This window comes from Borostomias antarcticus (genome assembly GCF_949987555.1).
Source record: "Borostomias antarcticus genome assembly, chromosome: 4".
Classification (NCBI taxonomy): Eukaryota; Metazoa; Chordata; class Actinopteri; order Stomiiformes; family Stomiidae; genus Borostomias; species Borostomias antarcticus.
This window is the reverse complement of record NC_140237.1, coordinates 32,524,160-32,546,617: the sequence shown is the minus strand read 5'-3', so window position 1 is coordinate 32,546,617 and position 22,458 is coordinate 32,524,160. Positions and strand designations below refer to the sequence as shown.

At 44.0% G+C, this 22,458-nt stretch overlaps 3 protein-coding genes and 1 long non-coding RNA gene across 4 annotated transcripts in view; 2 read left to right on the top strand and 2 right to left on the bottom strand.

Annotated features, from left to right (window-relative positions):
- Nucleotides 1-242: 242 nt before the first annotated feature.
- On the top strand, nt 243-6,144 carry hdc (histidine decarboxylase; the record flags this gene model as incomplete). The annotated part of the gene is made up of 12 exons (XM_084437462.1): nt 243-270; nt 376-548; nt 749-862; nt 1,321-1,443; nt 2,068-2,202; nt 2,577-2,720; nt 2,841-2,907; nt 3,065-3,227; nt 4,787-4,877; nt 5,139-5,237; nt 5,333-5,434; nt 5,785-6,144. 12 exons carry the CDS (start codon nt 243-245, stop codon nt 6,142-6,144), a joined length of 1,599 nt encoding a protein of 532 aa, XP_084293588.1.
- Nucleotides 6,145-6,618: 474 nt separating this feature from the next.
- On the bottom strand, nt 6,619-13,879 carry LOC311307951 (long-chain fatty acid transport protein 2-like). The gene is made up of 10 exons (XM_084436850.1): nt 13,167-13,879; nt 12,670-12,879; nt 12,213-12,371; nt 11,791-11,915; nt 11,439-11,633; nt 11,054-11,144; nt 10,411-10,609; nt 9,328-9,425; nt 8,974-9,104; nt 6,619-7,440 (listed from the first exon to the last, which is right to left on the bottom strand). Exons 1-10 carry the CDS (start codon nt 13,633-13,635, stop codon nt 7,267-7,269), a joined length of 1,851 nt encoding a protein of 616 aa, XP_084292976.1. The 5' UTR covers nt 13,636-13,879; the 3' UTR covers nt 6,619-7,266.
- A 4,134-nt stretch (nt 13,880-18,013) lies between these two features.
- On the top strand, nt 18,014-19,794 carry LOC311307952. Its single transcript, XR_014630401.1, has 3 exons — nt 18,014-18,140; nt 18,770-18,838; nt 19,670-19,794. It is a non-coding gene; the product is annotated as an uncharacterized lncRNA (long non-coding RNA).
- Nucleotides 18,989-22,458, bottom strand: part of LOC311307950 (long-chain fatty acid transport protein 2-like) — an 8,658-nt gene continuing 5,188 nt past the window's right edge. The window contains exons 5-10 of the mRNA XM_084436849.1: nt 21,542-21,736; nt 21,117-21,207; nt 20,810-21,008; nt 20,606-20,703; nt 20,374-20,504; nt 18,989-20,006 (exon numbers count right to left, since the gene is read on the bottom strand). Of these exons, the coding sequence (XP_084292975.1) occupies nt 19,830-20,006; nt 20,374-20,504; nt 20,606-20,703; nt 20,810-21,008; nt 21,117-21,207; nt 21,542-21,736 (891 nt within the window). The 3' untranslated portion in view covers nt 18,989-19,829. The remainder of the gene's footprint in view (nt 20,007-20,373; nt 20,505-20,605; nt 20,704-20,809; nt 21,009-21,116; nt 21,208-21,541; nt 21,737-22,458) is intronic.

Below are 22,458 nucleotides of genomic sequence, written 5' to 3'. Positions count from 1 at the left end.
AACTAGAATATTTGCAAATATTTGAAATGCTAATGAAAGAGGACATTGAATGGTGAGAGATGATGACGGTTAAATAATATGACAGCCTATGATATAACTGTGGAAACGTCACTCATGTTGAGGGCGTGTTCTCCATCAGTCTATTAAGCTCTGGGACTTCTGCCACTAAGCCAAACAACAGCCACCTAACAAACAGAGCTTGGTCAGTATCTCTCAGATAACAGAGCCCTCTCATTTCAAGGATGCAAGCTGAGGAATATAATCGCAGAGGTAATATGTGTGTTGAACTCTGTAATTTGCACGGCTTTAATCATGTATTATTAAACTAAATAGAGTAGCAGTCAGACATGTACGTTTTTTTCTGTTGGTCCACAGGCAAAGAGTTGGTGGACTACATCACAGAGTACCTGAGCACCATCCGAGACAGGAGGGTGAGTCCAAACGTGCGTCCTGGCTACATGAGAGAGCTGCTACCAGACAGCCCCCCTGTAGAACCGGAGGACTGGGACAGCATCTTCCAGGACATCGAGAGAGTCATCATGCCAGGGGTATGTTTACACACCGCCTCCTCTGGCAACGTGAAGCTGCTCTACATCCTTCTGTACAGTAACCTTCCTATATGGAGTTTATTTATTGGGAGTTGGTCAAAACATGCCAATGAGAAGACAATGAAGCCCAGTGTTTCACAAGGTGTGTTGGCCCTGCTGGGTTTGTGCTAAGATGATGGATGTTAACACTCGTCTCTCAGGTAGTTCACTGGCAGAGCCCCCACATGCACGCTTACTACCCCGCCCTGACCTCCTGGCCCTCCATGCTGGGAGACATGTTGGCTGACGCCATCAACTGCGTCGGATTCACTTGGGTAAGGATCGTAGCCTGACTGACACTCTGCCTAAATTGCCATTTTAATTGCGCTTCATTATTCAGTCTAAACAGGCTCCCATTGCTGCCATTTTCCGAGATGGATTTTGCTGAAGGAGTCCTCAGTGATTAGTTCATCTCCTAACCAATCACGTTGCGCAGTTTAATTCCGTCATCTCATTCGAAGGAAGCTGATTTGCCTGGTTGGAATTCCAACCAAGAAATCACTTTGGACGAGAGCCTTTCCAGAGCCTAAATCACATTTAAAAAATTCAAAAATTCAGATTCAGGGGCTGGATCCAGGCTGTAAGGATCGCATGTTTCCCTAAACTATTCAGCATCATATTACAGCTCAAACCATAGTAGCGGTGATTATTATGTAACATAGCGATGATTATAACGGTGAAGCCATTGCAGTGGAGTAATAGGAGGCTGTTGTGTTTGATGTTTGGCTGGCAGGCCTCCAGCCCAGCTTGCACGGAGCTGGAGATGAATGTGATGGACTGGCTGTGCAAAGCCCTAGGGCTGCCCTCGTTCTTCCTACACCACAACACCCAGAGCACCGGCGGAGGGATACTACAGGTAGGCTAACCCCCAGAGCACCGGCGGAGGGATACTACAGGTAGGCTGACTACGCCCGCGCTTGTTACCTCAACCGGCAGGTTGCATGACAGTGTCTATGGACGACACCATCTCTTGAGATGGCACGTGACAGAGATTATCTGTCATTTATGATGGACAAGTGCCCCCACCTGGAGGTGATGGGGTTTAAAGGTCTGTCTCTGTCTCTCCTTACCTGGAGGTGATGGGGTTTACAGGTCTGTCTCTGTCTCTCCTTACCTGGAGGTGATAGGGTTTAAAGGTCTGTCGCTGTCTCTCCTTACCTGGAGGTGATGGGGTTTAAAGGTCTGTCTCTCCTTACCTGGAGGTGATGGGGTTTACAGGTCTGTCTCTGTCTCTCTTTACCTGGAGGTGATAGGGTTTAAAGGTCTGTCTCTCCTAACCTGGAGGTGATGGGGTTTACAGGTCTGTCGCTGTCTCTCCTGGAGGTGATGGGGTTTAAAGGTCTGTCTCTGTCTCTCCTTACCTGGAGGTGATGGGGTTTAAAGGTCTGTCTCTGTCTCTCCTGGAGGTGATGGGTTTATAGATCTGTCTTTGTCTCTCCTAACCTGGAGGTGATGGGGTCTGTCTCTGTCTCGTTCTCAGAGCACAGTGAGTGAGTGTACTCTGGTAGCTCTCCTGGCTGCCAGGAAGGACCAGATCCTTCAACTACAGAGGACAGAGGAGAGCCAGGACGACTCAGTCCTCAACTCCAGATTGGTCGCCTATGCATCAGACCAGGTTAGACAGACACACACACACGCGCACACACACACACACACAGTATTCTGTAATTATTATTAAATATTCAATAAATACGGTATGGATGCATATGTAGGCGTGTGTGTGTGTGTGTGTGCGCGCATGCGTGTGCATGCGTGAGTTTGCATGTACAGTTGTATATTCTTCTTAATCTTTTTATATACAGTAAATTACTTAGTGTATTTAGTGTATGTACTTTTTATACTTTTTTACTTTTATAAACTTTTATTTACTAAGGTATTGGGCCTGGATTTCGTTGTATACACCAGTCACTAGTACAATGACAATAAAGAAATTCAATTCAATAAATGTTCTTGAGATCCAGGCCTAACTGGGTGTGCTGGTTCCCTCAGGCCCACTCCTCGGTAGAGAAGGCAGGGCTGATCTCCCTGGTGAAGATCAGGTTCCTTCCCACAGACGAGCACTTCTCCCTGAGGGGAGACACTCTGAGACAGGCCATCCAGGAGGACCGGAGAAGAGGCCTGGTCCCTGTCATGGTGGGTGGAGGACAGAGAAGCATGCGGACCGCGTTCTGACATGTACGGTAGATCCAAAGAACGGAGCAAATGTTGGAACTTCTTATTCTAATATATTTATTTGTTCATTTCTTCTTTCAGCTGTGTGCCACGATGGGGACCACTGGCGTGTGTTCCTTCGACAAACTCTCGGAACTGGGTCCAGTGTGTAGGTCCACTTCCTGTCTAACCTCCTGTCCACTTCCTGTCTGTCCTCTTAACTATCGATCTCTCTACTTCAGCCGTTCAATGTTGCTTTCGAGTCTGGATTTTTCGGTCAGCTGTCGACCGACTCGGGTGTTTACCGTGTGTGACTTCTCCCCCAGGCGCAGAGGAGGGGGTGTGGCTACACGTAGACGCCGCATACGCAGGCTCCGCCTACTTCTGTCCGGAGCTGCGCTGGTCTCTGGAGGGAATTGAGTACGCCCACTCCTTCGTCTTCAATCCCTCCAAGTGGATGATGGTCCACTTTGACTGCACGGCCTTCTGGTGAGATGGACGGGCCACCTCTGTCACTGTCACATGGGTTTAGCTTACGTTTTGTCGTACCATATCCTTATTCCGCTTGGTTCAATTATTTTGTTGTTAGTCTGGGTTTTGACTCATCCTTTATTAATCAAGCAGCCGTACTGCAGCCCACCTCCTGACCCACTAGTACAATATATATATATATATATATATATATATATATATATATTTTTTTTTTTTAAATCATCTGATTCCTGTCATGATTGCAGCGCATTTCAATGATGACAAATCCTTCAATATATTCTCATGACTGGAGCAGACAGGCATCTCCTGACCAACTAGTAGGTCAGATATTTGAAATCATTCCATTCTGTGATTGGCTGATCTTGATGGTGATCAATACATCCGCCCCCTTACCCAATGGAGCGGCACAGTGTTGCAGTACTTAGCACTGTCGCCTCACAGCAAGAAGGTCCTGGGTTCGATTCACGCTTGGGACCATGTCGGCACTGGGGATGTTCTCCAGGGTTGTCGGGTACTCAGGTGGGGTGTCTCCCGGGCCTTTCTGCGTGGAGTTTGCATGTTCTCCCCGTGCTCACTCAGGTTCCCTCCACATAGAACCCCAATATAGAACAGATGCTCTTCAGTCCTGTCCCTGACCAGGACTTGGACTGAGCACTTGGTCCCCGGGCGCCACTTACGAGGCTGCCCACTGCTCCTGGCTGCCCCTGGAGGACAGCTTGGATGGGAAAAGGCAGAGGACAAATTCCACCGGTGACCTGAATTTGCATGTGTGTGTGTGTGTGTGTGTTGTGTGTGTGTGGTGTGTGTGTTGTATGCTGTGTCACCACTCACTTGTGTGTGTCACTGCCGTGTGGTTGATTAAAGACCTCTAGAGGTTCTGTAATTATTAACTAATATCACACCCAGTCACAGCTTATAAAAATGTGCTCCAATGCTATTGTATGTAGGGGTGGGGGAGGAGCAGGGTGATCTGGTCACAGTTGAGGAGGAGGGCCTTTGCTGTTAACCTTGTATAAAATGTAATGTAACTGTACTGTACCCATGGCCTTAGTCTCACACCATGTTTTATTGTAGCCCTCTTTCCCCTCATTCACACAGTCAAGCACTGACTGTAATAACTAGTCCTATGGTCTTTTCCAGCCGGTACAATGTCTTGAACCTGTTGCACGGTCCTATGAATAATTTAGTGTCCTTGGGCACTGCTTGTCATATCGGCCATGACGAGCAGTGTATCTGGGCTAAAAACAGGATCAAATATTAAAGGTTATTGTGTCATGTAGTCAGGGAATTTTGAACTGTAAGAACATTCAGTTGACCTATATCTATGCATTATAGCCAGGTTTGCGCTTAACATGGCCGCCTGGTGACTTGGTCAATCAGATAGCGGTTGCCTATAAGGTTTTGCCCACAAGAGGGGGCCATATGAGAGAGGTCAGACCCTGGTTGTCATACTTATTGCTGCAGTTTGATGTGTTCATGCAATGCCGGTCTATAATGAAGGGATCCAGGAAGGTCTTGGTATAGAGTTAACATATTCTCTCTCTGTGGGGTCACAGGGTGAAGGACAAATACAAGCTCCAACAGACCTTCAGCGTTGACCCCGTCTACCTCAGACACGAGAACTCACAGACCGCCACTGACTTTATGGTACAGCCTGATACCCTAAAACATCCCTCTCTATCCCGTCCGCCCATCTGTCCATCCACTCTCCATCAAGAGCTTCTTAGCGCTAATAAGGTTTCGGGAAACCCCGCCATTGTCATTCAGTCCTATGGTGATATGAGTGGTACGATGCAATATGTTAGGCTACCTCTATACGACCGTCCATCGATCCCACCATCCCTCCATCCACCCACCATCCATCCATTTTAATGTTTAGTAATTAATCTTTCCCGTGTTGCTGTTTAGCACTGGCAGATTCCCCTGAGTCGACGCTTCCGTTCTCTCAAGGTGTGGTTCGTAATGCGCTCCTTCGGACTGAAAAACCTTCAGGCCCACATCCGGCACGTAAGTAACGTTCTCTACTACTGTACGTTCACTATGGCCAAGACCGTATCAGGTTAAGGTACTGTAATCACCAGACAATGTTCTTGTGATTTCAGGGTATTGAGATGGCAAAGCTACTTGAATCCTTGGTGAGGAGTGACCCTAATTTTGAAGTTCCTGCTGAAAGGCACCTTGGCTTGGTGGTGTTCTGTCTGAAGGTATGTACTGAGGGGGTCATACTCAGACTCCCCAATCCTATATATATATATACACATACACACACACAGTAATAAAACAGCAAACCGAAGTTTTTTTTTTTTTTTTTACATGTTTGAATGAATGAATATTGCAATAGTTACTGGTAACAGGATGAGGTAGAGAACATTGATACGAATTGGCTAATAAATGTCTAGTAAGTTGTTCACCACTTCATTACAGTCCATTGTTCAAAGGTGATGTTGTGGGAGGTAACCTGGTGTTATCATATAGGTGAAGGACAGAACATTTACAAAGTGCAGCATTTCAATCATGAGGAGACGATCCATTTTACCCCCCTCTCTCTCTCCAGAGTGGGAACTCTATGACCCAGGAGCTGCTCAGGAGGCTGACCCGGTCCGGAACAATGTTCCTCATCTCTGCAGACCTCCGTGGAAAAAGCATCATCCGTTTCACTGTGACATCGCAGCTCACCACCCCGGATGACATCCTCAGGGACTGGGGCATCATCTCCAAGATGGCTACCGACCTCCTGGCTGAGAAGCCCCTGCCTTGCGTCAACATCGAACCCCTGTCCGGCTATAATGGCTTCCAGTTCAGATCCCAGAACCCCCCAGTCGTGCTGTGTAAGAAGGCCTCCACCTGTAGAAGTGTCAGCTGTTACTTTTGCTCCTCTATAGTCAACACTGCTTCCTCTCCTGCTCCGCTGTAGCTTCCTCTCCTGCTCCGCTGTAGTCATCGTACCACTCATCATATCACCATAGGACTGAATGACAATGGCCGGGTTTCCCGAAACCTTCTTAGCGCTAAGAAGCTCTTAAAGCCCCCGGTTTGCTTGTTTCGGGAGCCTTAAGAAGACTCAAAGAGCTTCTTAGCGCTAAGAAGGTTTCAGGAAACCCGGACAATGTAATTGTTCAGTGTTGCCGACCTCATGGTTTGTTTTTGACGGGTTGGAATTTGAATGTTCTATATACAACTGATAATGTTATAACTGCTAATAATGTAATAACAAACATTTTATAATTGCTAATAATGTAATAAACATTTTATAATGTAATAAAAAACGATGATGTAATAACTTCTCAATAATGTAATAAAAATGCAGAACCAATAACGTAATTACTTTTTTGCCCATAATGTATTACAATAAACACTCAACAAAAATAATCCACTTTATAGCCATGGGTGACATGCAGATTTTTTATTTAAAGCTGCAGTAAGATTTTCATAACATTTTAATAATTAAAATAAATTGCTATATTGCTGTGAGGCGTGGCCACACCTGGTTCAAAGAATACACGCGCGCTGAGGTCCAATCAGCAACACAGGGCATTCTCCTATGGCCTTATGGGTAGCCAAACCCACAAACGTGTGTGATGGATGCTGACTTAACTGACAACTACATCAATGTATACATTCAGAAACTAAGTGCATTAAGAGGTAAAAGCATCTACAGCCTCCTATTTTGTTCTTCCTCATATCCTCACTTTAACAAAACTAGCTCTTTTCAACTTTTTTATACATGGTAGATGGCTTTCAGGCCCGTAGCCAGCCTTGTGGAGGGGGGGGGGGGTTCGTGTTTTCCAAAAGTGGACCGTATCGTGGGCGGACAGATTATTTTGATTGTCAGGCGATTTGTTGATGGGGGGTGGGGGCAGGGGGTGGACCTTTTGTCTTAAATTCTGGACCTTTGGTCGTGAGGGGGGGTTTGTTCGATCCACCCGATCCCCCCCTGGCTACGGGCCTGGCTTTGGTCATTCTGTAACCCAGTAAAAATCTATATAACAAAAATGAATTGCCATTTATTTTGCAAACAACTGTAGATCACTGATGTTCATAACCTTGTTTTTCCCTCTGCGATGGAAGTGTAGAAGTCGTGGGTCATGGGGATGTAACCCCGACCATCTTCCAGGTAGAACAGGCGGTCCTGGATGACCTCTGGGTTGAAGCCCTCCTCGGCCAACTTCACCTTCATCTGCTTATACGTCCCGGTCACCGCTACTGCATTCTGGGGATTCGGAAGGAACAACAAAAATGGATGACGACGCATCACCTCAAGCTCAACCTGGACAAGACTGAGCTGCTGTACAACATGAGGAGGATTCGTCTTTACTGACAAAACGGTGCACGTGCTCAACCAGGCTCTTGTCATGTTGATCATGACCATCGCCTGGACTACTGAAACTCCCTCCTTGCTGGGGCCCCGGCGTCAGCCGTTAAACCCCCGGAGCTTGTCCAGAGAGAACAGCTCGCCTGGTGTTCAACCACCCCAAGTTCTCAACCTCCCTTCTCCAGTCTCCACACTGGCTCCCTGTAGCAGCTTGCATTCAATTTAACTCTCGTGCTACAGTAGACTACAGCGCAATGAAAGATGAAAAGAACAGCCCCCTCGTACCGCCAGGCCATGGTCAAGCGCAACAACCCCCCCCCCCCCGACCACTACGCTCTGCTATCTCAGGGTAATTGGTTGCCCCGTCGCTCTGAGGCCCCTGCGGTCGATCGACACGGTCATGGCTCCTGAATGACTAACCCCCCCCCCCCCCCCTATCTATCCTTGCAATAAGTAACCCAGCTTAACTATATACTTATAGAAAGGGTACTTATTGTGTCGTGTTAATTTGTAAAATTGTCATTTTTGTAAATTGTACATTTGTAACTTGTAAATTTGGAATTTGGAATCGAGTATTAGGGTTTCTCTGTAGCATAGTCTTGGAGCCGGCAGCAACATTTCACTGTGACTGTACAGTGAACATTACATGACAGAAAATTGGCTTCCTGTACAGAAACCGTTTTAGCTTTCCTATGTTCAGTAGGAAAATAATTGTTCAAGCTGTTTTTCTATCAGTATAAGACTATGGTGACTATCTATAGGCATGTTTCCATGACTCTTGGACTCTACCACTCCGCTCTAAGATTTATCACGGGTGATAGATATGACACTCACCACTGTGTTCTTTATCATAAGGTGGGCTGGCCATCTCTTTCTCTAAGGTGTAACCATCACTGGTATTTGTTTATTTTCAAAGCCATTATTGGTCAACTTCCACCTTACATCTCGTCTCTGTTGGAATGGAGCCTTGGCACCTACCAGACCCGATCTAATGATCGGCTTGTTCTCAGGGTTCCTCGAGTGCATTCTGAACATGGAAGGGCTGCTTTTTCCATGATGCTCCTTATACTTGGAATACCTTACAACAGACTCTAAAGCCTGAGGTCCTTCCTTCAGTCCCAGAGTTTTAAGTCCATGTCTCTAGACCTATATACTTCAACCTGTAACTGTGTCTCTGTGTAAACTGGTCATCACTGTAAATGATGGAAATCTCAGTGCTTCACAAGTATAAATAAAGGTTTTAAAAGAAATGAAATGTGACGAATAAAAGGACATTTGATCTTGAATCTTAAATGACAAATGTAAATTCCGTTCTGGCATTCCATGCCTTTGATATGGATGAAAAGCATGTAATATACAAATACAAAGGTGGTTAACTGGATGAGGTTAATTATTTCAACAGCATGGACATTCCTGCAGGTGTACATGTACCTGTATGCGGATGAAGCGAGGTCTTGCGTAGCTGGGGAGCGAGGTCTTCATGTGCTCGTATGTGGCAGCGCAGTCAAACTCCATGTCGTCTTTCAGCTTCAGTGCAGCCATTCCAATTCTTCCCTCGTGTCCTAATTATTGAAGTGCGACAAGAGGATAAAAATCTGTCTCACTTACGTAAAAAAACAAAACATAAATGCATTGGGTTGTGCATAAAAATAAACAAACCAAGGTCTTTAGCTACTATGTCTTCATTCATTATAATCTCTGGTGTCTTGAATGAACATTAAAATGGTGAGTACATAAGAGGAATGCATGCTTGGATGATCACCAAAGATTAAGTTGAGCAACTACCTGGCACTTTTACACCATAGACATTGGCCTCCTCAATGCAGTCCACCATGAGCAGATGATCAGCCACTTCCGTAGTCGCCACGTTCTCTCCTTTCCACCTGCACATGTTACAAACGATTGAAACGAGTTCCTGGTTTTCCTGTCTCATCTGAGCTTTTTTCTTATACTGTATATTTGCTAATACATTCCAGTGAATAAAGTAGGCCTACTATTACATTTAAGGCAAGGCAAGTTTATTTGTATAGCACATTTCAGCGACAAGGCAATTCAAAGTGCTTTACAGGAGACATTAAAAGCATCAAGACAAAGTGCAACACATAAAAGGTTATATAAAACGAAATGCAAAAAGGACATTTAAAACTAAATGCAGGAAAAATAAAATACAGGAATAAAAGTTACAGTGCAGTGTATGAATGAATAATTATTTGATTTAATAAAAAGCAGCGGCAAAAAGAAAAAAAATCTTCAGTCTTGATTTAAAAGAACTGAGAGTTGCAGCAGACCTGCAGTTTTCTGGAAGTTTGTTCCAGATATGTGGAGCATATAAAGAGTAATAACAACACAGGTTTCCTCTCATTCCAGATGAAGCATCTGTAATGGAATTAAATCTGATCTAAAGTAAAAAAGATTTGCCAAGGTTCGCTCAAAGAGGTTAAGTCTGATTTATTGAGAAAATATACGAGCGCAAGGACTTCCAGGATAACGCACGTGAGTGGTATCCAGCAGAAGTGGAGTAGGCTCGTCTTGCGCCGCCTTATATTCAAGCAATACACAGGTATGATGCTTCCAGGGATGTGATTGGCTAACCCATCTGTACACGTCATAATAAATGGCGGACATCATCAACAGTGGTCGAGAATACAGACACGTGACATGAGAAAAGGCGGTAAATCTTGCAGTGACAATGGAACAAAGAATGGTCATTCTGGAGCAGACAACGTCTAGGCGTCTCGACCTCCTGGAGAGGTCATCCTGTCATAAATTAGATTAGCACAGCTATGTGAAAGGTTGAGGGAGGTGGTGAGGTGATGAAACTACAATTTCTATGACACATCTCCGGCTCCTAACCGTAACCCTACTGACCTGAAGGTGTCCCCAATGCGATCCTGGAAGTAGACGAAGCCCTCGTGGTCGATCCTCAGGAGGTCTCCGCTGTTGAAGTACAGGTCTCCTCTCACCAGCACATCCCTCAGCTTCTTCTTCTCCGTCTGCTGGACGTTCTTAGCGTAGCCGATGAACGGCATTTGTCTCGTGATCTTGCCCACCAACAGCCCCGTCTCTCCTGTGGGTTAAGAATGAGAAATAAGGATGTTGAAAGGGTCTAGGCTCATAAAACTCTAAAGCCTAATTTATACTTTGTGAGCCGTGAGCCACATTTTTTGGCTCATGGCTCACGGCTCATAGCTCTTTGCATTTATACTCAATGAGCCGTGCCCTGCTGTGTCCATGTGATGCTATGTTTTTACCAAACAAGAACATGTTTCTCATCTTCTAGCAACACAGAACGCTTTGTCTCTCAGGCCAGTCAACCAATCAAATATGTGCGACATATAATGACGCGGTGTGAGCCGCTAGAAATTTGAGGTGGTACGAGCCAAGCGGCACCCAGCCTGCGAGACGTTCCAAATTACATCAATGAGCCAAAAATGTGACTCACGGCTCACAAAGTATAAATTAGTCTTAACCCTTTGCTATATAGGTCAGGACATGGGTGTGTTTGTTTCACCTGTAGGGACCTCCACACAGAACCCCCTGGAGTCCCTCACTGGCTCCTCTCTCTCTGTGTCATACTTGAGAAGGACGTACGGACAAGCAAACTGCAAACAATTCAGGGAAGACAGAAAAACAATAGCTTTGAGTGCACTTTGGTGGCCCCTCTGGTCGTGATAAATCGGCAATAAACCTTCTATTCTATTCTAAACTCATGGAGCAAACGACGAGTTTTACCCCTCTCAGAGCAAACCTACTGTAAAGCTCCATGTGTTGTATCGAAGTACAGTATTTAGGTCAGTCTTTAGAGAAAAAAATGTGTGTGTGGTGTACGGTCTGTATTCTCCATGAATATCATCTAATCCATATCTATACTAACAAAACAAAACAGATTGGCTCACTTTGTGAAGGAAATTCTCTTTGCCAATTGCGCCAATCTTCCCAATGTAGTTGAAGAAGCCGACATTTCCCTCTGTGGCTCCGTAGCACTCAGCGACACGAATGTCTCCAAAACGCTTCAGGAAGTCTGACCATGTGTCCGCTCTGATCCCGTTCCCCACAGCAAGCCTGACTCCGTGATCCCGGTCATTGTCTTTCTGGGAAGAGATGGAGAGAAGGGGGAGAAAGACGAGATGAAAGAAAGAAGACAGGGAACAGCGAGTGGCGGTAAAGAGTCACATGACCTGTGTTGTACAGGCGATCTGTGATAGATCTGTTCATTTAATCAATCGTGTTTGTTATGTGATAACTCACCTTTGGTGTGTTGCAAAGGTAGCGCATAATTTCCCCAATGTACTGTATCACCGTCACATTGTACTTCCTACAATCATCCCAGAACTGGGAAGCTGAGAATTTACGCCTCAAAAAAATCGTTGCACCTACACACAAAAGAAATAAAGAATAAGTGCCAGGAAAAAATCTCAAATTGAACATTAATCTCTGTTAATAGTGTTATTTCATTGATTTGATTCTCCAACGTAATTATGGAGAACGCTTTGAACTTCAGCACTTTGATTTGAAAAGCAAACAGAGGCAATCAGGGCCAGATCACTGAAAAGCAAACACACCAGATCCCCTTAAAAGATATCCTGCCATAACCTTTATTAAACCCCATCAACATGGTAAAGCTACATTCAGTCATTTGCACCAAGGGACTGCTGTCTAATGCACTCTACCTCTCTCTATGGCTGACGTGAGTCCCACCAGGAATCCCGAACTGTGGTACAGGGGCAGGTAGATGTAGACGACATCGTCCGAGCGCACGCCCGAGAGGAGCTGCATGAACGAAGCATACCACACCCTCTCATGGTTGATCAGAGCAGCCTTGGGCAGACCTGGACCAGTGAGGTTATAAAACACAGTCAAGGAATATGCTCACCCTAAAGTCACACTTTTCTATCTGGAGCAGCTACACGACACTGGGCCAAGTGGGGTGTGTATAGGGGCCATAGGGCTTGGGCCAACATTTTATTATTTATTTAACATTAATTTAACCAGGAAGTCAGATTGAGATTAAAAATAAAATTTTCAAGGGAGACCTGGAATAATATTGAGTACTCGTGAATAATAAAGTTGCTTGAGTAACTGAGTAACCGGACGAGCAAATCATTGTCTCAGATCCAGGTGGCTGACCTGTCGTTCCTGAGGTGTAGATGTAAACCGCAGGGCTCTTGATGGTGACGCTGGCCCTGAGCTGAGGTGAGAGCGGCTGGTCAGAGGCCTGCTGGATCCTACCGGAGATACCTTCCATGCCCTCGGTGTCACAGTCCTCACTGAGGACAAACACGCTGACACCCTGGTCCTGCAAGGAGGGGAGCACCTCCTCCACAGCACCCCGCAATTCTGACAAGAGAGATGGGGTTCAGGGGGGGTAGGGGCAGAGAGGGGTAGATGGGAGTAGAGCAAGTTGAGTGGTAAAATTAAAATCGACCTCAATATCATTTTTCCGTCTATGTATGCTGTTATGTAATACTACTCACAACCTCGTGTGCCATAAAAGTCTAGACCTTATGACAGAGGTAGGGTTATGCTGTCATTATTCAAATTAATTCACTAGCTGTAAAATGATTTAAACATCACTACAACTCAATAGCATGCACTGGATGAACGCACTGCTGTGACCAACTCACCAGCTGCAACTATAAGCACTTTGGCATCGCAGCAAGAAAAGCAGTGCAGCAAGGATTTGGATCTGATATTGTAGTTCAAGAGAGCAGCCGTACATCCCAACTTTGACAGGGCTAACCAGGTCCACACGTACATGGGCTCATTCCCCAGAAACATGGCAACAGTGTCACCCGCTTTTAAATGTGCATGTTGTGCCAACGCTCTGGCTACTTTGTTGCTCTGATTATCGGCGTCCTTGTAAGTATAAGAACTCTTCTCGAATACAAGGAATGGCTTGTCCGGGTTTTTCCGCACCTTGTCGAGAAAACAGTCCAAAATGCTGTAAAGCGCTTTGCTCCTGATGTACTTGTTAATTCGGAATCCGACCACGAGGAGAACAATTGAGTGGCGCAAATCTTGCAGAAAGTAGGGTTTGCGAATGTAAAGGATTGCCAGTCCTGCAAGTATGGTAAACAATATTAGTGCTAACATTTTGAACTCCAACTCTGCTAAGTCGAGTAGCCTAGTCAGCAAACCTATTTGCTGATAGTTTACTTGCAGGCCTATACATCGACCTTTACACTCAGTGGGTGTGGACAGTCAGGCTGCCTATCAGTTTAGGCTTTGCTACCACGTGACGAATAGCTCGCGGGACCTATGTACTGCCTAGTCCTGTCCAGTCCTGTCCTGCCCAGTCCTGTCCTGCCCAGTCCTGTCCTGCCCAGTCCTGTCCTGCCCAGTCCTGTCCTGTCCACCCTACCGTCAAGCCCTCACAGACTCGTCCACCCTACCGTCAAGACCTCACAGACGTATTGATGTAACCTGGGGAAGTGGTTGAGTCCAGGGGCCCTTTCCGAATCCAGTCCCTCCCCACTCGCACTCAATCACTGAGTGCACTCCGTTTTGTAGTCCCCTCACAGCTGAATGTAGTTCCCTTGATTAGGGTGTGGGGTATAAAACCATTAGGGAAGCACTCCCCTCCGTTTATATTATACCTCCATGATCCCACTAGCACTGGTAGCGGCATCGTTCGTATCTTCCTTGTTACAGCTTATGAGAGATCTGCCCGAAGGCGTAGACGTTTAAGGCGCCTTTTAGTGGTTCTGCACATGCTAAAGGTATGGCTTTTGTCTGCTAATGGTAAATTGCTGTGCTCACAGCTCTATTTCAACAGACCTTTTTTTTGTCTTTCAATTTTTTGTTTGTAATTGTCTCGATCAGATAGCCTACCTAGGTCCTAAGTAGGGCTGGGTTCAAAAATCGATTAATCAATTCATGAATCCCAAAATGGATCTTTTATTTAATGAATGAATGAATAAATGAAGGAATGAATAGTTCATTAATTCATTCAATGATTCATTCATTCATTCATTTTTGGAATTCAGTATCGATACCCAGCCCTAGTATTGATGTGTTGCATAACTTGGCAGTCATGTAATTAAGGTTACAGCAAAAAAAAAAAAAAAGGTTTTAGTAACACTATCCGAATCGATATCGAATCGTGATAATCGATTCTGAACCTTGTGAATCGGAATCGAATCGATTCTTGAAATTCGAATCGATACCCAGCCCTAGTCCTAAGTGGACAATATGGCCAAGGCATTAAATTATATTTATACATCATTTTAAGAACTCTTACCTATTCATTTCTCCTGTACCCTAATTCATTATTATTATTATTAGGCTATTAGGCCTATTGTCAATAAAATAATTCTGTCACTTTTCCACCGCAGCTGCTTCAGCACGATTATTTGTAATAGTCTAGCCTATTCTTTTTGTTTGTGTTTTTATTTGCATCAAAACAAAGCAGACCTGATTTTGTTTGTCCTGATTTAAAACAAGCCCATTTTATCATCTTCACTGTTATGAAGCACTTTGGGCTGCAATTCTTGTGATGAAAGTTGCTATACAGTTTATTAAAACAAGCCCATAAAAACTGCACAAGCATTGGGCATCACCGATCACAACTGAAAATTATTAACCCCCATCAATGGACCCCTGTCTTTTTTTTGGCAGGGGGGGGGGGGGGTTCAAGTGAGGACGCCCTGGATGCGTTTGGGAGGGACGGTGGATTGGACCTGGATGTGCCCGGGAGGGAAGATGGATCTGGACTGGCCTTGATGGTGGGGTTCGACATGCATGAGGCAATGAGGACAGGTGGAGTCAAAGATGGTTTTGACCCCACTGCCTCATGCATGCCATCAAAGAAGCTCCAAGTAGCAGGGGTTTCCTCTCCCTGGTCAGTCCCAGAGCCAGTTGGTGGAGCTCTCAGCTCAAACAGTGGCATGAAATATCTCACTCAGGGTTCAGTGCTGGGTCCTGTCCTTTTTACAATCTACATAAACAATATTGTATCTGCATTGAATGGGTCATGTCAAGCACATCTTTATGCTGACGATACAGTTGTCTATTGTTCTGCAGATTCTGTGCAGTCAGCCACTGAAAAGCTGCAGCTTTCCTTTATTGCATTGCAAGAGGTCTTTTTTAATCTTAAACTCGTTCTCAACGCTAGCAAAACAAAGTTTGTTATTTTCAAGGGCTAAAATATTGTTAACTTTGGGACTTTTTATTTTACCTTTCAATTGTACGTCGTTTTTCTTTTAGGTCTACAGTATATGTAATTTTTTCTGTTCAGCTTGTTGAAATCATTTCATGTTGTGGTCATAAGTGAACTATACTGCCTGTGATTCTTGTTTGTGATTAATCCAAAAGTATTTACAGTAGGACTACTCAAGAATGGCAACACGCTTTTCTGCACCTCACAACTCTTTCCATATTCATGGTGGTAATCTCAATTCAAAGAACACTGCACCGATGAACATGGATGATTAATGCCATGCAGCTTGAATCGTATGATTTATAACAGAAATCTATGTAATTTATAACCATAGCACCTATTTTCAAACGAATCAAACGATACAAATGCTTGGGGTTGATAACCTATACGAAAAATATTGAAACAAAAATAATTATAAGGCTATTACATGTGTATATAAGTAAGTCCAGGTGAAAACATGAAAACAGGCTGTTTTGTAACGTGAATGTTAGGGTTGGTTGATCTGTCAGTGATTGTTTATTTGCTTTTATTTGGTCAGTCTGACGTAATTGGTGGTAAGGATGCGGATGTGCCTGTTGACCAATGTTAAAGGGGTCCACATTTGCAAAACGAACTTTTTCATTGTTTTTGCATGTACATTTGAGTCTCTGATGGGCCCACTAACAGACAAAGTATGAAGTGAAACAACCCAGTTATTTTCTTGTGGTCAGCTGAAATGAAAACATTAGAAAAAAGTCAGTCCCTGCAAGCCATTCAAATCTCCCTTGTCACCTTACCTCACAGCCGGGGACCCCGCTAGCTAGCGTAATGTCTAGACCCCGTTAGCTAGCATATGTCTTCATACAGGAAATGCTCTGTTCTTGGATGTACTAAGCAGCACAGATCGTCTCCCAAGCTCAAAGGACAGCATAGCCGAATGGATTCATTTTATTTTTGATGGAAATGTTCCCGCTGAAATTTGCGTGTGTGCTAGCCATTGGCCTGATTGCTTTTCCAACCTGGGTCAGCAGCCTACAATGCAGGATTTTCAGATAAACTCTTTCTGAATGATCAAGCAATACCAACTGTACAGAAACTGTACGTAATTATGCTGTGTGTTTGTTTGCATATACAGTAGTATATGTAGTAGTAGTAGTAGTAACGCTAGCTAGCTAACACACAAACTCCCCTTTTGCCTCAACCCGGATGCTCTTCTCATCATATGTTAGAGTAAGGTTAGTGGAATGAAATTGGTAGACTTCCAGTTCATCCACCGGTCATTTAAAATGTTAAGAAGTGGAAATCATTGGATTTTTTATTACTTCTACTTTTATTAACACTGCCCTAGTGACATCGCAGGGCGAGAGGAGATGTTTTTGATGGCGTGTGTCTGTCCGTCCGTCCGTTAGCAGGATTACGCAAAAACTACTGGATCGATTTTCAAGCAACTCAGTGGAGGGGTGTAGGATGAGTCAACTTTGAACCCATTCAATTTTGGAGCGGATCCGAATCACGGGGTGGTTCCATGGGCCACCCAGACAGGGCTACGGGGTTAACAACACTGCACCCAAATGAAAACAGACTCTTGAATCTCAGTCATGTGTAAATGATTAACCCGCTGTAAACCAGTCTGGTTGAACGTTAGTTGACAGGGACACAATGTTGAACATTAGTTGACAGGGACACAAGGTCAACTCTAACTCGCCACTTTTGCCTCTCTAATGTAGCTTACAGACACAACAAATAATCCTGTTTCACAACAGGTTTTTCTGTGCCGTGGCTTATTCTGTGTGTAAAATAATTCTCATATGTTGGCCGATTGCGTGCATTGATATTAAGTAAGTAGCTTACTAGGGTCAGGACATACTAAATGGCCAATACATAGCCTACAGTCAAACATTTTGCAGGGTGTGTCCCAGCCTACAAGCAGTGTGCAGTCATTTGATAACAGACCTCTTTTTATGGCACCTGTCATTCCCACTTGAAACCCTGAGTGGTACAGAGGAAGGGGAATGTAGATAACATCCTGTGAAGTCACACCGGCCACAGACAGTAACAGCGCTGGTCCCCAGGCCATGGACTAAGATATCACAGTCGCCTTCGGGAGACCGTGGAGAAAATCCAGTGAAGACAAAATGGACTCTCTTTATCTAGATGGAACAACCAGTCCAAACCACCTCCTTGCCCGGCAGGGCTGTATTATCAGTTGTGTCCGAGGTAAGTAGAATGCAGGACTGCTGAACGTTATTTCTTCCCTGAGCTGAGAGGGGCCAGTCAGAGGCCTGCTGGATCCTACCCAAGACTCTCCATGCCCTCCATGTCACAGTCCTCACTGAGAGCAAACACTCTCACACCCTGCTCCTTCAAGGAGGGCGGCACCTTCTCCACTGCACCCCGCAACCCTGACAGAGAGAGAGTGAGTGAAAGAGAGGGAGAGATCCACAGAACAAGAAAGCTGGAGGTAAGACTTTTTTTTTAACCCTTAGATGCATGAGTGATTTGACCCTACACTTTTCCAAAAGTGGGTCTAAAATGACCTGCATAATGTGCAAGTACAATGTTGAAATATATTCATTTGATGACCATCAAATATTTTCTGAGGTAAAAATTAAGATAATACTTACTGTACTGTATGCATCAGATGTTGTGGAAAATGATTATTTGGGAGGTCACTGACACTTGCTTCTTATATAGTAGTTGTGGTCCACAATAAATAAATACCTGACCGCCACAGAGTTTAAGAATCAAAGGTTCCCATGAGATTCCATAGGAAATGCATGTGGGTCATCCTGGAGCCACTTATGGAAGCTTGGGGTACAAAAACTACAATTTAATAAAAAGTAAAAAAGGTAACTAAAAACAATTTATGGGATGATATAGAAATATAGAGGAATAGCTGGAATATGAAATTATGTTTCATTAACAAGATGTTGCAAGAAAGCCTCACCGGGTCATTTTGAACCCTCTCATGCATCTACAGTTAAGAGACCAACATTTATCATCGTTTTTAACTCTCCTTTATTGACTCCCTTGTGACATGCACATGGTTTGAATTGGATTTGACTTTGTACCTTTTCTTTCTCAAAATAGCTTAACACTCAGTTTGTTCCCCGGCAGAGCAGAGACTGCCAGGGTGGCAGACACACGAGTAGGAAGAAGGTACATTGAACTAACGGTGTTAGTGAACTGTTGTCATCACTAGAGGAACTCATAACCCAGACGTTTGTCGCCACCTTGTGGCTTTGAACTAGAGCTACAGTACTCCATGCTACTAATAACCCTCAAAATAAGCCAAACAGTAACAACCTGTTGATTTTTATGATGAATATATTTTTTACTGAAGTTGCATACATATAAACACAGACATATTAATCACAATTGAATTGGTCTCTTTATAATGTATCATTTAAATCTCTTAGAATATGTTCAGAACACTGTGTTCTACTATAAAAATAGTATCAGCTGTGTCTCAAAGGACACACTGATATACAAAGCCATAGCATGTTGCAGTATAGTTTTTGCTTGAAACTGGTCCTGAAGTATATCATTACCAAATGAATACAAGTGTCTTAAAATAAATTTATAGTACAACTATATCTCCAAAAGCTAGTGCCCCTCCTACAGAACACTTCACAATGTAAGTTTAAACTGTAGCCTATACTGTATGCTACTCTACATAATTCATAATATGGTTGTCTTTCATATCACTACACACTAAGGATCTACACTAGAATAATTAGTATGAAAAGCAAACTATCTAGCATCCCTGAGCTGGCATGGCCATCTACATTAAAATGTTTTTAATAACAAATATACTCTTAACATACTCTTCCACTTCTTAAGAAATATATAATATACTCAACATGAACAGGTCCTTATTAGCAGCAGCTAAGTCCTACTGAGAGATGATGTGTCTTATTGTATGTCACAAAGTCAACTACAGCCCTTGTGATCCTTATTCTCTGATTGTTATCTTTGCTTTTCAATCAGACTGATTCAGAGCTGGGGAAGAACGGATAGCTGTAGGCTTGTCACCAAACCAGAGACCAACGAGAGAAAACCAGAGGACGTTGCGGTTTCTTGGGAGCCGCGTCGCCTGTGCCCGGAGGGCCGGACCGCACTCTTCGTCGCCTGCGCCCGTACCGCCCTCTTACAGCTGGAAGCTGCCCGACACTATAGAGCTGTACAGCTGGCCGGTCATTGGTACGTAGCACCTCTCTCTCTCGTCCAGGATGAACAGAGGGTGCAGGATGCAGGCCGGGTCAAAGCCTTCCTCCACTAACCTCACTTTCATCTGTTTGAAGGTCCCCGTCACCTCCACGGCATTCTGGAGGAAGGAAACACACACACACACACACACCGAGTTGCTACAGCTATTTATTAACAGTTCACTTCAATGTGAAACATGGTGTCAGATGCATTTCGATTATCTGTGTGACACTATCAAAAAGTAATGAAACTTATACGTAAGGAGAGCCAACAGTCAATCATTTGAAGTATAATGTATAATCTGCTAGTGTAAATGTAATGTAAGTAGGCTAATGCATTTATGTTAATGTTGTATGCTATGTTTCGTTACTACATGTTTGGACTCCAGGAAGACTAGCTCATCACCTACTGTAAGTGGCAGCTAATGGGGATCCTTTTAATTAATAAATAAATAAAATAAATAAAAAAATAATTTGAAGAGTTACCTGAATCCTAATGAAACGTGGCCGAGCATAAGCAGGAAGGAAACTAGCGACATGGTTAAAGATTGTGCTGCCTTCAAACACGGCGTCGTGTTTCACAGTGACAGCAGCCATTCCAATCCTCCCTTCATTGCCTTTGAAGACATAAAACACAGCATTGAGACGACTAAGGCCAGAGGGATGACTTTTGGGGTGAGTATCTTTATAAGCATGAAAGCAATAAGGGAACCCTTACCTGGTACTTCAACGCCATAGACATTGGCCTCTTCCACAAAGTCCACCATGGTAAGGATGTCGGCTACCTCTGTCGTGGCCACGTTCTCCCCTTTCCACCTGGGAATAAAGTCATGGAGGTTTATGAGACAAAGCAGTGAATCTGTCTCTTATGTGAGCAAATAAATGCAGATAGCGATGATTATGGATAGCAGGTTATACATACCTAAATGTATCCCCTACTCGATCCTGGAAGTAGATAAAATTGTCATTGTCGATCTTAAGCAGGTCGCCACTATTGAAGAACAGATCTCCTTTCTTGAAAACATCTCGCAGTCTCTTCTTCTCGGTCTGCTGTTCATCTTTAGCGTACCCAATGAACGGAGCAATGTCTGTGATCTTCGACACCAACAGTCCTGTTTCTCCTATAGGATATAACCCAGAAACACAAACCTAGATCCTCAAACGCTGTATATTTATCCGTTCAATTTGGTTCAATGTTTGGAGGCATGCTGTAGACTAGCCAATCATACCTTTGGGTGCCTCTATACACAGGCCTCTGGAGTCTCTGATTGGTCCATCTCTCACTGTGTCATATTTAATCAGGTTGTAGGGGAACAGCTTCTACACAGCAACATGGGGGGAAATCACAATGGAAAAGGTTTTGCGGAAATATGTTCTTAGCCGATAAACATTTTCCAGAAGCTTGCTCAATCGTCTCGTTGAGAGAGGTCAGGGAAGAATTTTTACAGCTCACTTTTCTGGCCCCCGGGTGAAACTGTTTTTTTTTTGCTTCCCTCTGGAATATGTAGGGGGGGGACCTATGCCCACCTTCCCATTGCTCTCTGTAAAGCGCATTGTGTTGCCTCTGTGTATAAAATGCTCTATACAAATAAAGTTTGATTTGATTTGAAGAACTTAGAACAACAGCATAGGCTTAGGGGGATTCGGTTCTTACCCGATGTAAGAAGTTGGCTCGTCCGATGGCCCCTATTTTCCCTGTGTAGTTGACAAAGCCCACATTTCCTTCGGTGGAGGCGTAGAACTCTCGCACCTCAATGTTCCCAAAGCGGTGGAGGAACTCCCTCCATACCTCTGCCCTCAGGCCGTTGCCAATGGCCAGTCTGACCTTGTGGTCCTTCTCATTATCTCTCTGCAAGGTCACAACCATAACTTTTTCTTGAGTATGGTACAAACTATCAACAATTGAATAAAGCACATAAAAGATTATAAAACATGTTATACCCAACATACTGTAACTATTGTTACAAAGTTATTAATCATTTTCCATGATGACAAATTATACTTGTAATCAGTAAAATTTCATTTCAATTTCAAATTTCAAAATCGGTAAATTTACCAATATTTTTATTGTGTTGTTGAAATAAAACAAAGTTACACATATTGACAGCAATGGAGGACAAACTGTGTGACACGTCAGCTGACATGTTCTAAAACGTGATCTGTTATCACATTCCACCACAAAGAGAGACATGGTTTCATAGCCACTTCCAATGGTATTTCTGTGTAAAGGCCACTGGCTATTCCTGGTGCAGTGTCAGATCTGGGCCAGTCAAATCCAGTGCCTCTGACTGAAAGCCAATCACATGGTTGGAGTCCTGAAACGTGTGATGCAGGCAGGCAGATGGTGTTTCAATGGCCATAGACAGAATGTTTAAATTACTCCAAACCACGCCCTGGCAAGCCACAGAACATTGCTCATACATGTAGGGAAAGAATCATGTTTACGTGATTTTAAGACCGGTTGATCATTTTTTTTACAAACATAACCATTATCTTTGTATAAGATCAACATCAAGTATCAATATAACATTGACGTCACAATGGAATTTGATCTCACTCAACTCGGTTCAA

What these genes read in the sequence shown, in the direction of transcription:
- LOC311307951 (XM_084436850.1), bottom strand. Translation starts at nt 13,635, where the DNA reads ATGTTAGCACTAATATTGTTTACCATACTTGCAGGACTGGCAATCCTT. An exon ending in CTGTGTGGAGGTCCCTACAG is followed by an intron (nt 10,610 to 11,053) that starts GTGAAACAAACA and finishes CTTAACCCACAG; the next exon opens with GAGAGACGGGGCTGTTGGTG. An exon ending in CTATGGTGTAAAAGTGCCAG is followed by an intron (nt 9,105 to 9,327) that starts GTAGTTGCTCAA and finishes TTCAATAATTAG; the next exon opens with GACACGAGGGAAGAATTGGA.